The sequence below is a fragment of the Prunus persica genome, chromosome G3 (assembly GCF_000346465.2).
Source record: "Prunus persica cultivar Lovell chromosome G3, Prunus_persica_NCBIv2, whole genome shotgun sequence".
Taxonomy (NCBI): Eukaryota; Viridiplantae; Streptophyta; class Magnoliopsida; order Rosales; family Rosaceae; genus Prunus; species Prunus persica.
Genome location: NC_034011.1, coordinates 20014185 through 20032262, shown reverse-complemented (window position 1 = coordinate 20032262; position 18078 = coordinate 20014185). Strand labels below are relative to the sequence as shown.

Here is an 18078-nt window from a genome sequence, read left to right as displayed (position 1 = left end):
GACTATATACATCGTCTATAAAGCTTCAAAAGAACAGGAAAAACAAGGTTAAAATCAAATAAATAGGATTTTAGGAAGATAAGTTAAAAATGAGTTTTTGTTTTATAGCACTAGAGCAGAGAAGAAATTGAGAATAAAAATGAAACTGGGGATGAGATTGAGAGAGAGGATGAAAGGAAAAAGTAACAAAAGTGAAAACAATTTCAAATAGATTTCAGTTTTCAGTTTTGTTACTCTTCCATCCCATCATCTCCTCTCATCTTCCCTCTCAATCCCTTCTCCACTCTCATTCTCACTTCCATTCTTCCTCTTTTTTCTCTTTACTTTAACACGAAGAGTGAAAACTAAAAATTAAAATTGAAATTGTTATCCAACGGGCCCTTAATATTTGAAGTTTATGCTATTTACGAAATTTGAAAAGGGTGATAAAAGTAAATGAAGATGACAATAACACGCTATGGTAATATTATATAAAACCAAATCGATTCAAGCAGTTGGTGATCTACATGTTGAAATCAACATTGGTGTGACAATATCACTTCTTTTTTCTGTTATTTTTTCCAAACTTATATATCCTCACCTTGGATTTTACAATTTTTTCAATAATATAAAAAATAGAACGTGTTAAGAATAAAAGAAAAGAGAAAAAAAAAAAAAAACAGAGAGTAGTGCAAAATCTTTTTTTATTTTCCTTTCCTTTAAAAAAGCGGCAACGGGAGTGGCGCGTCCGGCGCTGCTAATCGTTTGATTGGGAGAGATTTTTGATTGAGTGAGAAAAGAAGAGGGAAGAGGGGGTGAATGCGAGGTCATCATGGGACCCAAATTTTGGCGTGAAAAAGCAGAAATTGCAGTACTTTTTACAAAGTCAAAAATATATATGCCCTAATCTTTGCTTATTTGAATTTCAAATGGGTGCCTTTTGATTCCCCAAGATTACATCAGTCTCTGATTGGTTTTCTAGTTTCATTCGTCCGGGGAACATCATTAGCAAGCCTCAACTTTCAAACTTATGTCAAACACGTGGATTTTTTATTGATAATCCGACTATGATTAAGAATAAAACTTTTTTATTTATTTATGCATTGTGATATATTACGTTTTCAAAGATCCGTGTTAATTTAACATTAGAAAAAACTCATCTACATTCCACTATTTATCGACGTCACGTTATTTAGAGTCAAAAACTTACCTGTAACGTATGTATACACTTCTCTTTTTATAACAATTTATTATCTGATGTGTGACCACTTATTATGAGATAAACTGCAAGTGTATACAACTATTACATGCTTTCTTTTGAATGGAAATTTCCATATATCCACGGGAAAAAAGAACAAAATGAAGCTTTATTTGGAAAGACTTCCAAACATTCTCGTAATGAATTGCATTTAGCAGATGGGTTTAAGATTAGGTGAGCTCCCTTTTATGGTCATCGTAGAGCCCGCCTCCACTACTTGTATGTTACTTAAAATGGAAGGTTTACGTTGTTTGTGTTGTGTTTGCCTTTGCTTACAACCAAACCACAGTTGGAAGTTATATTGGAAGAAAAACAATTGATCCAAAAGAAAGTGACAAGTAAACTTCTTTTCCTTTTCTTTTTTCACTTCTGAAATTGGTCTAAGATAATGGGTTTGTTTTCACTTTTAAAAGATGAGACAAATTTGGGTTGAAAATGGGCTGTGTTGGTCTACTGGGCTTTGCCCAACGAATCCACAGCCGAACATGCCAATACTTTTCCCAATTGCAATGCATGGAAGGGTAGGGCTCCCGATCATAGAAGAATTGACCTCAAGTATGACCCAGTTACTAAACCAGACCCAGACTCAGACCCCGAATCAGACTGTAACTTATGAATCTTCCGCAAGTGTTGAGATGTTTTTTTCCCCGTAAAGAATGCAATTTTAAATAGTAATTGTATTTGTTGAGGAAAAAAAATGTTTGGTGGCTAGGTTGGAAACGAATAGTCTTAAGATATACAGGGACAGGGTGATTTGCAAGACATTCCATCAATTCTTTCACTTCAAGTGCATGCCTATTTAACCTTCCATTTAAAATATCTCATCCTCTCCAGCCTAACATGAGCCACAATTCAACCCAAAAAAAAATGAGCCTCAAAACCACATGCCTTACATATTTTGTTGCCATCTTTGCAGTCTTATTGGCATCTAGACGTGTCATTGATCCAAACTCATCACCCCTCAAACACATTGTGGATCTTAGTCTGGCCACAACTTCATCAGTGCCTAGTAATATTATTTCTTATCTCATCCCAAACCACATTGGCAGACATCACAAAAAGAAAGACAATGGAACCCTAGGATCCATCTGTGATGACTTCCCACGTGGCGTTCCTCCCCCAGACACCAACAAAACCTCCTACCTTTGTGTCGATCGAAATGGCTGTTGTAATTTCACACTGGTTCAAGCAGCTGTTGATGCAGCTCCAGCTCTTAGCCAGAAAAGAACAATAATTTGGATTAATAATGGGATTTACTAGTAAGTTCATTTGGCTTTCTTTTCTAACTCTTTCATTCAAAAGATCATTTCTTTCTTTCTTTCTTTGATCTCTTGATTATTTTTTAATTTTTGTTCTTGTTGTAAATTTTTAATATAGTGAGAAAATCTTGATTCCGAAAAACAAACCCAATATAACATTTCAAGGACAAGGGTATGAATCGACTGCAATTGCGTGGAATGACACAGCAAATTCATCTCATGGCACATTTTATAGCGGTTCTGTTCAAGTTTTTGCTGACAACTTTGTTGCTAAGAACATAAGCTTCATGGTAAGAAAGTTGCATTAATATTAATTTTATGGTATGATTAATGTACACTAACTAACACATGTAGAAATGGGAATTGTATAAAAAGAATTTGGCTCCAATTCCGAAGCCTGGTGATTTTGGAGCTCAAGCTGTAGCGATTAGAATATCAGGAGACCAAGCTGCGTTTTTGGGTTGCGGATTCTTTGGAGCCCAAGACACCCTTCATGATGATAAGGGCCGCCATTACTTTAAGGATTGCTATGTACAGGGCTCCATTGATTTCATCTTTGGCAATGGAAGGTCACTCTATGAGGTATAATAATTCATCTCAGCTCTCTGCACAATTTTGTAATCGAGTGCATAACTTCTATCAACGATATACATTAATTTATAGGCCATATTGTTGATCATTTCTCTAATGAATGTAATATTCATATGTTACGCATGTACCTTTATGAAAGAGTAGAAGCCATACATCTCTATTAAAGGATGAGTTAACAATGTAATCATTCAATATCTCTCATCACGCAACTGTAACGCGGTTTGAGAGAGATATATATACATATATACAATATAGAAGGTTTTTCTCAAAAAGCAATGTGGGATATTATTGTCAATGTCATGATGTGCCTAAAATGCTTATGATGAAATTGTTGCATGAACTGTTTGACACAGAATTGCCAGTTGATCTCCATTGCAAATCCACTCCCTCCAGAATCAAGGAACGTAAACGGCGCCATCACAGCGCACGGCAGAACTTCCAAGGACGACAACACTGGGTTTGCATTTGTCAACTGCTTTATCGGAGGGACTGGAAGAGTGTGGTTGGGTCGAGCATGGAGGCCTTTTTCACGAGTGGTTTTCGTCAACACAATAATGGCTGACATTATAGCTCCTGAAGGCTGGAACGATTTCAACGACCCAACAAGAGACCAGTACGTTAAAAAAAAAAAAAAAAAAAAAAGCAGCAACAAACACACAATAATTAAACATTCATTTACATAATTAATTTTCCAGAATTAATCAAATCCAGATAATTATATATATGCATGCATGCAGGACCATATTCTATGGAGAATACAATTGTTCTGGTGCAGGAGCTAATATGACCATGCGAGCGCCTTTTGTACAGAAATTGAATGACACAGAAGCTTCAACTTTTCTGAACGTTTCTTGGATTGATGGAGGGGATTGGTTGCAGCGCAATATCAATTAGTCTCTCTCAGTCTCTCTAACTTCAATGTGATCACGTGCGATTGTTCATTCTCGTTCATAGGCGACCACAATGTGTATCAAACAAGTACATTTGCAACAGTTAACAAATGAAGATCGCGTCACATGCATGTGTTCAGATCTCTCAAGAAATAAAAATAAAAACTTGCTTTAAGCGACTGCAATAGTATTGCTCAATTTGGGAAGATATATGATTAGAAAGAAAGAAAGCATATTGACGAAAAGTAAGGGTTTTCTTTGCATTGCCTGTGAAATCAATCATCAATCACGATTCCACAAATTAATATAAAAACCTTTTCATGACAGCAATGTCATTCATGATCGAGTAACTCTTAATCCCATGATATTTCTCTTTTTCATATTAAAAAAAAAACGTTTTTATTAGAATATAGAATCACGCCAAGATATTCTTATTCAAAATACAAATATTTCCTGAAAAAACACTTTAAACTGCTTTCTCTTCATAAATGACTTGTTGTATGACCCATAAATATTTTCAAGTTTTTTTTGCCAAATGCTTTGAAAAAATAGATAACTATAAAGAAACCCATTTCTAGCTATAGAATCATAGAAATACCCTACATGAAATTGACTTCATAAACACACCCTACCTTACATTAAACAGATTTTATAAACACACCCTACTATTGCCAGCTGATTTTTTTTTAATAGATTTCCTGATTTACCCTTTAGTGAGAAATTCATACAAAAAACTCAAAATTGGATTATTACTCATCGGTTGTTTCTCTCTCTCTCTCTCTCTCTCTCTCTCTCTCTCTCTCTCTCTCTCTCTCTCTCTCTCTCTCTCTCTCTCTCTCTCTCTCTCTCTCTCTTGCAAATGCAAACACATTTCATTGAAAAGCACAAAGCAACACAGTGCTAGAAGTAGTAGCCTCGATCTAATGAGTTGTTGCAGACGACAATGGATTTCTCGGTAAAAATTAAAATGTGCGAATTTCATTTCCTCTTGTTTATGCTTAATTTTTGATTTTCCGATTAATTAAGCAGGGGGTTGAGCAGAGATCGAGTTCTTTATCATTGGGCAAGTGGATCTGCACGGCATTTATACTGTTTGTAGCGATCATAGAGGTGTTGATTTTTGTTGTGACCGGTTGCTTTAACGGCCGCCCCCGCCCCCCCCCAACCAAACGCTGTTTCGTTTTCGGCGATATGTCTATCATCACCAATGAAATCATATGTATGAATTTATTTATTTAAAATATTCAGAAGATTAAGAAAACTATATATATGCAGAACTTCGAATTGTGAATCATTTCCTTTTGCTTTGGGAATTTTGAAAAAAAAAAAAAGAAGAAGAAGAAAAAATGATTAGTTAATGAGAATTTTGAATGCTGTTTGGGCTGTTTACTTGCATGAAATCATGATGCAATTACTGTTAATGAGCTGGAGGTATTGTATGAGCTGTTTAAAAAGTTGAGTTGTTCAATTATCGATGACAGATCGATTCATAAGGTTAGCCAAATTTCTTTGAATCATTCAAATTCAATTATGAAGAAATGTGTTGTTTCTTTCTAGTTTCATGCATTGTAGTAATTATTTGGATGATGATTATGTTGTAGGAAGAGTTTCAACTAGCACTATTCAGAACTCCCTATGGTGAAAATCTTTTCCTGGACAGGGTATATGCTTCATACCAACATCTTGAACTAATTGACTAGGATATATATAATTCCCTGCACCTATTTACACGAACTGGATTTTTCTTTTCTAGGTTTTTGATCTCTTTGATGAAAAGAAAATGGTGTCTTTGAATTTGATGAGTTTGTTCATGCACTCAATGTCTATATATTTTGAAAGTGTTTACCACCTTTATGGTAGTGAAGTGGTTATTAGTTAATACCAATGAGTTTTCTGGTATGGCCTTGGTACTAACAAAGCATGACACAAAGGAATATGTAAGCAGCCACCCAACCCGCTTGTTTTACTGCTTTCATCAGTTTCATGGTCATTTCTATGTGCAAGCTTTGTTATCTTGATAACCTTGTACGTAAAGTTGCTTCTGTTTATTTTGAGAAACAATGTGCTGATGATATGATATTTGCAATGCGTTCTGTTTGTCGAGACTCCATGTGTCGTGTTGGTTTGTACGATGAATTTTAAAATGGTTGACTTTATTTTTTGTGATATGCTGGTAACACAATGCAACTGTCTTGTTTTGTATGTAAGATCTGAAAGTGAACTTCTCATGCATATGAAGTAATGTAAGTAGTTAAAACCTATTTTAAAATTGAACCAAAAGTTGGAATTTTATACTTTAAAATTATACATTTAGTTCGCATATAAAGCAGGATTGTCATGTATATGTATCTTGTATTTTCCACAGACTTAGGTTGGTAATATTGTCAGTTGCTATAGAGTTCAAAACTCCCAATCTCCATTTTCACTTCATTATTGATTTGCAAGGTGCATGGTGTGGCTGCATTGCATCTATTTGCTCTCTGTCTATAATTTTCTCTCTCATGAAATGCAAGATGAGAGACTCCATGTCAAGAAGGGTGTTGTTAGCTTGATGCCCCATTCTCTTTCACTTGTCTTCACTTCACTCCCTTTTTATTGTAAGTCTGGCCAACTGTTGTGTTTTTCCATTGAAGCCATTCTTTCTAGATTCAATATAACACACTCTTGGTATGATTAGGGCTCATACATAGTACATCAGATGTATATACGAGAGTGTTACCACTCTCTCTCTCTCTCTCTCTCTCTCTCTCTCTCTCTCTCTCTCTCTCTCTCTCTCTCTCTCTGTGGACAGTAGATGCCATGATAATTGTTGACTTGTGGAGAGTGATCTAATTGTATTGTTCTGATTCACTCTTGCAATTGTTAGTTGTTGTGAGTTGGCTTTATGTTAAAAATATGCAGAAAACTCAACACCCATCAGCTTAGTTCTACCATTGCTTTATGTCTCCTCCATATTAAGAACAGAAACAATTCTGTTCTTCTCTTATTATCACAAGTGCTTTCATGCATTAGGCCAATGTCAGTCAAAAATCCGATGATTCATATGACATTTAAGGGCTGGTAAGGACAAATTAATAACAAATAATTGTTGAGTAAAATTAAAAATAATTTTTTGTTTTATTAATTTTTCTTCATCTTTCATGCCCTTTTTACATGTTTTCTTATCTCCCCCCCAGAAGAAGAAGAAACTCTGAAAAATCGACCTAGGCGCTAGGTGGGAGAACACCACCGCGAGTTCACTCTAAACGTTAGAGGTAGGCGCCAGGGAGTTAGGTGGCACTTGGGAATGTTTCACAGTAAATCAATCCAAGAGTTCAATTTTTTCTTCTTCTTTTTGTTCGTGGGAATGTTTTCCTTTGACTACGTAAGTGTGGATGTTGTTTTATTGGGTGGTAATCAGAGCTTGTGGAGAATTTAGTACTCACAACATCTTCTATGACATAGTATTAATAGTGTACTTCTATGACATTGTATTAACAATGTACTTTTTTTTCTTTTTGTAGAGGTATTTTCTTTTGCCTTTGCGATTGTTTGTGGTGAAACTATGGACAATTGGAGGTGGTTTCTGCAAAAGATATTGGATGTCTTGCTGGGCTTTTTTAGTTTTTTTTTTAAATTTAATTTTTTGTATGAAATGGTATTAACAATGTATTTCTATAAAATGGTATTAACAATATACTTCTATGACATGGTATTAACAGTGTACTTCTATGAAATGGTATTAACAGTGTACTTCTATGAAATGGTATTAACAATGTACTTCTATCATATGGTATTAACAGTGTATGAAGATTCGGTGGAGAAGGGTCGTAAGGACAGCTCCTTGATTTTCGTGAATTTTTTTTTTTTTAGTTCAGGTTTTTTTTTTTTTTGAAATTTGGGCTGGGCTTGTTTTGGTTTCTTTTTGAGTTTTTTGTGTTGGGCTTGTTTTAAGTTAATCAATGGTAGAAATGTAATTTATAGGAACTTCAACACTCATTTCTTATTTAGTAAATAGGTTTTGGGTATGTTTCTAAAGTGCATTTCATGTGGGGTTTTTTTATAATTTCAGCACATATTTTGGGTATATTACTAAAGCTCCCTTGAAAAAACTCTTTGTATTGTCAAAAAAAAAAATCATTTAAACCATTTTGGAAGGGGGGTCTCAAAACCTATTTTACGTCAAAAATTTCAATCCCCTTCTCCCATTATAGAAAAAAACGATTCTTATCTTATGCATCAATTATTTATTGATATATGTATATTTTTTAAAGTGAACAATTATTATATTGCCTTAAATGTATGGGTATATGTTGATCTTAAAATCTTTTTGGTGTAACACGTGGTTTATTTGGGATAAAATTATTTTGGAGCCGAGCGGATACAGGACACAAAGTCATTCTTTGGTACGAGTGTTGTGCTCGGTGTGCCAACTACCACGGTCACTGCTAGCCGTGATAGCAAGAATAAGATTGGTGGTGTAGATAATGGATATCACCTTGGATTCTGACTTTATCAAGCGACTAGGGCCAAGAAAGGAATGTGTTCTCGGCCTTCAGACTCTCAGCTTTGGTAACAAAGTTGTTGGTGTCATTTTGTGCTGGTCGAGTACTTGTATGACTACAACATTCTGCGAAAGGCTTTCTGCTGTCAATATGATCTCTCAAGTCCTCTTTGAATTATAAACTAAAACAAAGCTTAAATGAGAGACAGAGATAGAGATGGATTGGATGGTGCTCAAATGAAAACTCTGCTGAACAAAGCCGTTTGTTGATATATATAAAATATGAACTGTTACAATGATGGTGTTCAAGAAAACTTCGTGGAGATATGAGAAAGCAATAAAAATCTAAGTCTGGTTTGAGAGAAAATTTAAACAACATTTTGGTTTGATTTTGGTTGAGATGTTGAGTGTTTAAAAAATGAAGCCCTATACCCTATTTAGAGCATCTCCACTGGTGGGCCCTTGCCAGGGCAGGAGGGGGCCGAATCCCCTTTTGTTGGTTCCAACAGGCTTAAGCTACTCAGGCAGCTCGTGGGTTCGACAAGCTTGGGTAGGCCCGAAGGCAAAAATAGCATGGGCTGTTGTTTGATGTCAATAACAAAAAAAAATTAAAAAAAATACTAAAAATTTTAGAATTTTTTAAAATAAATACTTAGTCATATTTTTCATTTCTCACACTAAAACTCTATACAAATTCCTCTCTTCATATTTCATGTAAATAGTAGTTTCTATGACAATAGATGAAAACACTACAATTCCACTACCACTATTTACATGAATAATAACAATTATTACTTTACTTTTTGTTATGACAAATAGATGAAAGTGCTCTAGGCAAATACAGCTGCCTTCAAGAATTGTAGAGCTGCCACCACCCAAGTTGTTTCTGTGAGCCGCCTTCTCGCCATCACAGCATGCCTTGATTACTGGTTTCGAGGTTCATTATTATGCACACTCCTTCCGCGTGAGGCCCGAAGCTTCCAATCTAAGTGTGCACAAATTCCAAAAAGTAGTAGACGTCGCATAATTCATTTTGCCCTTTTTTGTGCGGCGTTCTGCTAGAGGTAGGTCATGTGATACCTTTTCCAAAGTCTGTGCTTGCAAGCAATTTTACTCGACTGAGATTCTTTGAGCAGAGGAACAAATTGCCAAGCTCTAACTTCGGAAGAGTTTCATGAAATCAGATTGGGCCAATCTTGGGCCGAGTAATTGGGCCTCATGCTTTTGGATTATAAAGATAATTTTGGGCATGGTGATATGTTTCTGGGCCGAGCCCATTGTGTCACGGCCGTTGGTTTTTGGGCTCGATCCCCTAATTATGTTTTGAATATGGGCCTTTCTTTTTTTTTTAGGCCCAACACCATCCTACTGGGTTATTGCGACATCATCTTCTATCATGTCGACATGGTATATGACTTTGGCTAAACTTTTTCTTGGAAATACTAGAACAGGAATATTCTTTATTTATACATCAAGCGCGCAATAACTACATCTTTCAGTTCGAAAAAACCCTTGTGACCTTGTCACACTAGAAAAATGAAGTAAAAACAAAACAAAACAAAACAAAACAAATAGTTAGGGAGGGGGCCGCGGAATTACCGCGTATTCTGAGGTTATACAGTTTACCAGGGGACGCCGACGAATATCACAAATAAAGAGAGAGAAAAAAGAATGAAAGCTGAGAGAGAGAGAGACAAAGCCAAGCAGAGGTGGTGGTAGTCGTGGAGGTGGCAAATTGGTAAAAGCCCAAACTCAAACTCAAGTTTCTTATTTGGATTCGAATGGCAGAGGTTGAGCCCAAAGATACTTGTGACACCAGCAACACCAGTGTCCATTCGAATTCCAACGCCGATCAACCCGACCGCCTTGTTCGCGTCTACGCCGATGGGATCTACGATCTCTTCCACTTCGGCCATGCTCGCTCCCTCGAGCAAGCCAAGAAATCGTATGTGTTCTCTCTATCTCTCTCGCACACTCTCCTCCTTTTCAATTGCCATGTGTTGCTTTTGTTTTTGTTTCAGTGCAATCATGGTTTGATCCTATCTTTTGCTTCATTTTCGAATCTGGGTTGTTCTTATTTTGGAGCTTCACTTGGTTTGTTTCATGAAATTTGTAACTTTTGTGTGTTTTGTCATCTGGGTATCTTTTATTTTGCTGTAATGTTTTGCTTATGCTGATTCACTTTTAATATCTGTGATTGTTAATCGTTTTTTTTTCTTTTTACATGAATGCCTTACTTTGGTTAAGCTTATTGGATTCACATACGTCGTATAATAGTTAAACCGATATGTAGAAGCTTGTACGAAATTGTAATCTTAAAGTGTTTGAATAGCTACACAGATGATTCCTAAGTTAAAACTTGTGAGGTATTCTCTTTTGACATTGTATCAGAACTAAAAACAGAGATACATGGTGTGGGGATTTAGTTTTTTATTTGATGTATTGTTTTGTTATTATTCGCGAATTCTATGTCTTTGTTGCTGTGTGTTCTGATTCTATTCTGTTATAGCGTTTGATTTGCTATAGCAACTTTTAAAATTGATATCATGTGGCATGCTTATGTACATTTTTCTTATAAGTTCAATTTGCGATTTCAGGTTCCCTAACACCTATCTGCTCGTTGGTTGTTGTAATGATGAAACCACTCACAAATTTAAAGGCAAGACTGTTATGACAGAGTCTGAACGTTATGAATCTCTTCGCCATTGCAAGTATGAATGTCCTCTGTTACCTTCTTTTCCTTCTCCACCTTATAATTTTTTCTTTCTGAAATATTTCTTTTGGTTTTGCTGAGATGTAGTGCTTTTGTTAAAGCTATAACTTTTACATGTGTATGTGTGTGCATTGATGGCACATTAGAATTTCAGAGAGTTGTATAATCAAGAATAACAAAGATGGGTTTTGTTTGTGCAGGTGGGTAGATGAAGTCATTCCTGATGCACCTTGGGTGATCAATCAAGAATTTCTTGACAAGCATGAGATTGACTATGTGGCCCATGACTCTCTCCCGTAAGGATACTTTTCTCAAGCTCTCACCTTTAAGCTCCAGTGTTAATAAAATACTTCAGCTTTATTCGCATGGTTTTTTTTTTGGCCAGTATTGTTTCTATCAGTATACCATTATTTTGAAATATATGGTATATCTTAAATTTTATAGATATAAAAAGTAGGTGCGGATTTGTTACACCTTTTCTGTTAGAAGTGAAATTTATTATGGATTCTTTTGTACTTTTCAATATGTCTTTTACAGTTATGCTGATGCCAGTGGAGCTGGGAAAGATGTGTATGAATTTGTAAGTTTGGCACAAAGTACTTTCTTTTGGCTTTTTTTTTTCTTCCCTTTTTTCTTTAACATATAATTTGTTAAGTGATTCTTTTCTTATAGGTCAAAGCAGTGGGGAGGTTTAAGGAAACAAAGAGAACTGATGGGATTTCGACATCAGACATTATAATGAGGATTGTAAAAGATTATAATCAGTATGTGTTGCGTAACTTGGATCGTGGATATACAAGAAAAGAGCTTGGTGTTAGTTTTGTGAAGGCAAGATTTTTCTCGTGTTTTCATCTATTCGATTTTCTTACTATGAAATATGGTTTTCTTGGGGGTCTTGTTTTCAATCGACCTATCTATTGATATGGTAACTTTTCCATGGCGAAGGAACTTAGCTCTCTATTTTTGTTTGATATAAACAGGAAAAGCGGTTAAGGGTGAACATGAGATTGAAGAAATTACAAGAGAAAGTGAAGGAACATCAAGAAAAAGTGGGAGAGAAGGTATGTCTTTTTACTAATGACAGTATTGTTATGCTGTAATCACAATCAGCATAGTGAATTATGTTAGGCACAAATACCTTTGTATAGTATCTTTGAGTTGCCATAATCACAACCAGCATAGTGAATAATAATGAATTTCGTTGCTGGTTTCCTTGTATCATGTTGGCTTTGGATTACATCCAAAGACCCAGGGGTCTTAGGGTTCAAACTGGCATTGAACGGGGGAAATCTTGGGATTATTAACAATATTATAAGCTATATGAACATAGTGAACTAGAAAACTCATCCGCTTGTCAATTAATTCTTGGTGTAATACTCACTCGTAAATGATTGGTGTCAGAATTTTTCACTGATCAGGTGTGATCGTTTCATTTTATTTAATTTTAATTCTGAACTCAGTGCCAAAAATGTATCTTCCTTAACAAGCTGAAAACTCCTCCTTTTATACTAAAGTCCATGTCTAGTTCTGGACTCTTCTTGGTAGTGTCATGTAGTCAGCACACATATGTTCTTCAATCTCCTTCCAATGAAGAAGTAGATGAATGTGACAATCTTTATGTTTCCGATTTGAAAATGTTTTTGGCTTCCCGATTCATTTACATTATACCTTCTGTTATTCATGTGGCTCTTGGTTATATGGAATTTCTTGGCTTTTTATAATTCCCAGTGTTAATTGGTATGCACCATGAGACCCAAATTAAGTCTGGTCAATGCCCTTTTGTTAACAAAATGATGTAGGATATTGGTGAATTGAGTATTTAGGTAGTTTAGTGGAAGCGAAAACAATGGAAAACAGAAAAATAGAACAAAAGGGATAGGTCTGGAATCACTCCAGGGGTTTGGCTTCACACCAACTAGTCTCCAATATCTGGAAAATAAGCTTTTCTTTATATCTCAACAACTCAACTCCATAATGAGTTACATAGACAGGGTATTTATAATAATCTAACCCTAGAGTGAAAAGAAAAATTAAACTTATTCTATGAAAGAAATCCTAATCCAAATAAAATGGGAAACTTAGAAATCCTACTGAAATCTGGAAAAACTAAAAATCCTAATGAAATCTGGAAAACTTAGAGAACCTAGGAACTAACAAATAAATTAGAAAACTAATTAATAATTGCCTCTTCCATCTCTTTTGTTTGTAAACCCTAATGGGTTTGACAAAGATGTCATCATCACAAAATTTTCAACTATGTATACGCTCACGCCAATATACATGTAAACCTGCTTCTATATGCATAGCATGACATAACGGCATAAGATACCAACAAGCAATCGCCGGTTATTTAAGATGATATATATAACATTATCAAAGGGCCAAATAACAAACTCTGTTAATGAGTTTAACTTGATGAATGAAGGAAGATTGTCAAATTGACTGGACATAAGTTTAATAATTAGGTAATAGAATTGTCGAAGGCAACAAAATTGCTAGCTATTGCACACCCTTGTTTAGGGGCCTGAGTTCATGAAGTATACTTAATAAGTGTTATGGAATTCAAATCTCTATGCAAACCCACATACACTTGCACAGACATGAGAAAGGTTTTATCTTGAAGGAATAGATTCCTCCATCCTGATCTGAGAGAAATGCTCCTGTATTTGTATAACGCCATCACAATCCATTTGCTAATTACTAGATTGTAAATTTGCGTTCTCACCATCCAATCATAGTATATTTTTCTTACTGGTGTGCATTTCTGACTTGGTATTATAGATCCAGACTGTTGCTATGCATCGTAATGAGTGGGTAGAAAATGCTGATCGCTGGGTTGCTGGATTTCTTGAGATGTTTGAAGAAGGTTGCCATAAAATGGTAAAGACAATTTATGCATTACCAATTACATATAAACTGATATTTCTACAAGTAAACACTGTCTTAATTTGGCGTCCTTACCCTGCGATGTGGGATTTTCTCAGGGCACAGCCATCAGAGATCGAATTCAAGAGAGCTTAAGAGGGCAGCAGTCGAGAGAAAAGTATCTGCTGGAAAATGGTAAGGCGGATAGTGATGCTGAAGAATACTACGATGAGGATGATGACGAAGAGTACTATGATGATGAAGAATACTATGACGATGAAGAATATTATGAGGAGGTATATGGAAAAGATGGGAATAATGAGAAAGAAAAGGTTGAGAAAGAAAAGAATGAGAAAGGAAAGTAGTAGATGCTCTTTTCCATGCTTGCAGGATTTATTGGTTGTTGTACCATTGCGGCTTGTTCATGGAGTTGTGTAAAATGAAATGTGATTCCCTGTGGTTGAAAAGGGGAACTCTGAGTCGAGACATAGTGTAGTATAACTTTGCTGTTTTTTGTTCATCTATCTCCAGTGTGGTTAGGACACAGTTATACATGATAGTGATATTTGTCTTTGCGTTTCTGCTTGCCATCTCTGTCCAACTTGAACTTGTGCTTTGTGTTCACCCTCCTGGCAACTCAAAGGATTTAGATGGAGAAATACTTCCTTATCCCTGTTTTATTGCTCGCTTCTGTCTATCTATCTCGTCCGATAGGTGACATGAGGAGAGAGATAAAAATTGTGGGGCAATGAAACGCTCGTTCAGATGGGATAATCTTTTTTACTTTTATTTCCCACAATAAAATGACAAAACCAACTTAGCTTTCAATAGTAAAAGTGAAAGTTTGATGAGACAGTTCCCTGATCATTGCCTTGGGATTTGTACGCGTTCTATGATTCCTATCAGATTTTTTGTACCATCTCAGACGTAGATGGCAATCCACAATGCCAAAGTCTGGTGGTCGACGTTGGTTAAACGCATCTGCTTCAAGTATATCAACAAACATATCCCACTTCCGCTGTCGTTCTTTCTTATTTTATTTTCTGTGTCCTTTTGGTCAATGGTCATGCGCATCTACAACTTCATTTGAGAGACAAAAACCATTTTATAATTCATCACTCTAGTCACCTCTAGAGGTGTACGTGTGTCATGTTTTAGGTCCTAAAGCTCTGTTTAACTTGGCTTCGATACTTCGTAAATGATTTTTCTTAGATTAATCGCACGTCTGTATATGGGTGATTTCTAATCGTTGATGGAGTGCAAGTTCTACTTAGATCAATGATTGCAAATTGTGCACGTAAGCACAACTATATTTTTAACAGTTAAAAGGTGAAAATTCTACTTTTAATAGTGAAATGAAATGTCTCTGTAAAATTTTCAATTATATATATATATATATTCATTTTTCGTCCCTATAGTTTGATGACATTTTTATTTTCATCCATGTAGTTTCAATTATGACAATGTGACTTTCGTAGATTTTATTGCAATTTAAAGACACATCCAAATTTTCATTCAAATTCTTGACAGAAAAAACATATGTTTTTTATGTGTAGATGTATTTTGTACAAAATTAGATGGAAATTTATTTTGTTTTTCCTACATGTCAATTCAGCATAAAATTTCCTTTGTTTTTCCTTTTTGTTACAATGGACTTGGATTTTCTCATGGATTTTCAATCACTCATTACAAATTTCTGGTGACTTTTTCCATCACTTTGGAGAGGGGGGGAAGAAACTTCCTCGCAATTTCCAAACTACAATCTTGTGGGCCTTTGACATTGATGCAAATGCATGGGAAAGGAATCATCTAGACTAATGGTTCAGATTGAATATTTGACTCTTTAGCAAAAAAACACACACTTCTCCTCTATTGAATTGTAAAGAAACTACACCATCAACTGAATGCTTTTTTAAAAAAAAAAACTAAAAAGACAAATTTATTTAAATTTATTTAATTATTTAAATTAATTATATATATATTAACACTTCTCCTCCATTGAATTCTGAGATTTAAACGACATAATCTGATGCTAATTATGGAGAAATAAAACACAAAACTTCAGAAAAAACAATCTAGCAAATGGCACAAAGAAAAAGAACAAAAAATTATCAACATCCTAGACTGCTTAGTTGAAGCCCATTTGGCTAGCAGTGACATACAACCAGCTCCAAGAAGAAGAGCTATATTAGCCCCCCACTTGAAGTCTTCCATTGCTCTGCAACTTTGGGTTCATAAAATCAGCTGCTAGCAGATCAACAAGGGACATATAGATGAAGCCCTGTATTTTGACCAAAAAAGTTAAGCCCTATACATTGCCTCTTAGGCCTTCTCTAACTCATTTGATCCTAAACTCAAATTTCCCCCTCCAAAAAATAACTGTTTGGGTTTTGCCCGAACTCAAACCGTTTTTTCCTCCAACCCTTTAGACTCAAATTTTAAGTCCGCAACTTTATAAATTGTTTAAAAATGGTTTAAGTCTAAATTTTTTTTCATGGATAACATTTCTTCATTTAATCTTTTTAAAAAACTTCATAATTTAATTTTTTGAACAATTTAACCTAAAAAAATTGAAATTCCACAAATATAATTTTATTTGAGAAATGGGTGAGTATTTATAGAGTTTGGAGTGAGTTTTGGGGTTGGATTTGATTTATATTAATTTAAAATATTATTTTGACCGTTGGATTTAAATTTCAGCCGTTGTATTTTTTTTTCTACCGTTAAAATAGCTTAGATTTAATATAAATCGTTGGATTTGGGTTATTGTTGGAATAAAAAAAAAAAAAGAAAACAAAAAAAGGCGCGACAGCTTCTGTATCAACAGAGCGTGACACTTGACGCCCATTGATTCCTCCTTACACATGAGCTGCATCAGCCTTGAGTGGACTCCACCAAAAAGTTTTCCAGTTGATAAAATAGCTAGACTTTGAAGTCAATCCAGTGCAATATAATACTTCCAATAAGAACTCGCATGGCCAGGCTAGCCAGCCACTTTCTTTCATCTTCAAGGACATACATACATACATACATTGCATAATTTAAAACCTATTTTTGTTTCTGATCAGGACATCCATGAAGAAGACAGTCTATTGCCCTCCATTAACCTATGATTTGATTCCCTCACCTCTCTCTCTGAATTCAACGTTGTCAAGCTCTTCATTGATCTCTTTCTTAATGATCATATTATTGCATTGACTTGGACCAAAGTTCGTGTGACATGTGAGGGGATTGGTTTGGCTAATAATTAAGATTATAAAACTTTATTTTAATCGTGTTCTTCCACGACTTGTGGGGTTAATATGCTCATTGCCCAACATATATAGTCACCTTCATTTATCAGCACCAGATCAATCGGCTTGTGCTTATCATATAACTTCATTAGAATAATATTCATTGCATGCCACTCTGTTCCTCAAAGGGCTATTATGTCTGCTCCCCAGTTAGATCTTTATGGTTTCGGTGGGAATCAGGGCTTTGTTCTGTAGTTGTTTCTTGTTGTTTTGTTCCTCATCTCAAAAAACGTTAATCTATTTCTGATCCTAAATTATTGTGGAACTAACGTTTGATTAATGATTAGAAATTACCTACGAAGGCGTGCACGACTGACGTCCTTACAAGATTCTTACGGGAAAGACTAATGCCGAAATGACCCCAGCTAGATAATTGATTGAATGGGATGAATTCTGTTCAAAAACTGTGGTTTTACTTTGCCTACAGAATTTTTTTATCAATATTTTGACTGAAAATATATACAAGTCAATCCAATAAATAAAGGGTGCCAAAAAACCTAGTATTGTTGAATTAGGATACAAAAATCCCTAATAATAAAAAAATTAGGATATAAAAATGGGTCTATATCAATATAATTGATACCTATTTGAGATGGGAAGTAATTATTAATTAAGGAAAAAAAAAAAAGATCAGAGTTTGTGATGGGATGGCCTCTCCTACACATCCGGTTTCAAAATGGAAAAATTAATTGAATTTTAAAAATAATGAAACACACTATATCGTCATTCTTTGTTGAATTTTACCAT

General features: G+C 35.1%; 2 protein-coding genes across 2 annotated transcripts; both read left to right on the top strand.

Annotated features, from left to right (window-relative positions):
- LOC18782877 (probable pectinesterase 8) lies at positions 2001-4218 on the top strand. Its single transcript, XM_007215427.2, has 5 exons — positions 2001-2496; positions 2615-2786; positions 2872-3078; positions 3441-3700; positions 3825-4218. The coding sequence occupies exons 1-5, from the start codon at positions 2078-2080 to the stop codon at positions 3979-3981; spliced, it is 1215 nt and encodes a 404-aa protein (XP_007215489.2). The 5' UTR covers positions 2001-2077; the 3' UTR covers positions 3982-4218.
- On the top strand, positions 9947-14628 carry LOC18782284 (choline-phosphate cytidylyltransferase 2). Its single transcript, XM_007215597.2, has 8 exons — positions 9947-10405; positions 11058-11171; positions 11374-11469; positions 11711-11753; positions 11846-12001; positions 12154-12234; positions 13955-14053; positions 14158-14628. Exons 1-8 carry the CDS (start codon positions 10242-10244, stop codon positions 14401-14403), a joined length of 999 nt encoding a protein of 332 aa, XP_007215659.1. The 5' UTR covers positions 9947-10241; the 3' UTR covers positions 14404-14628.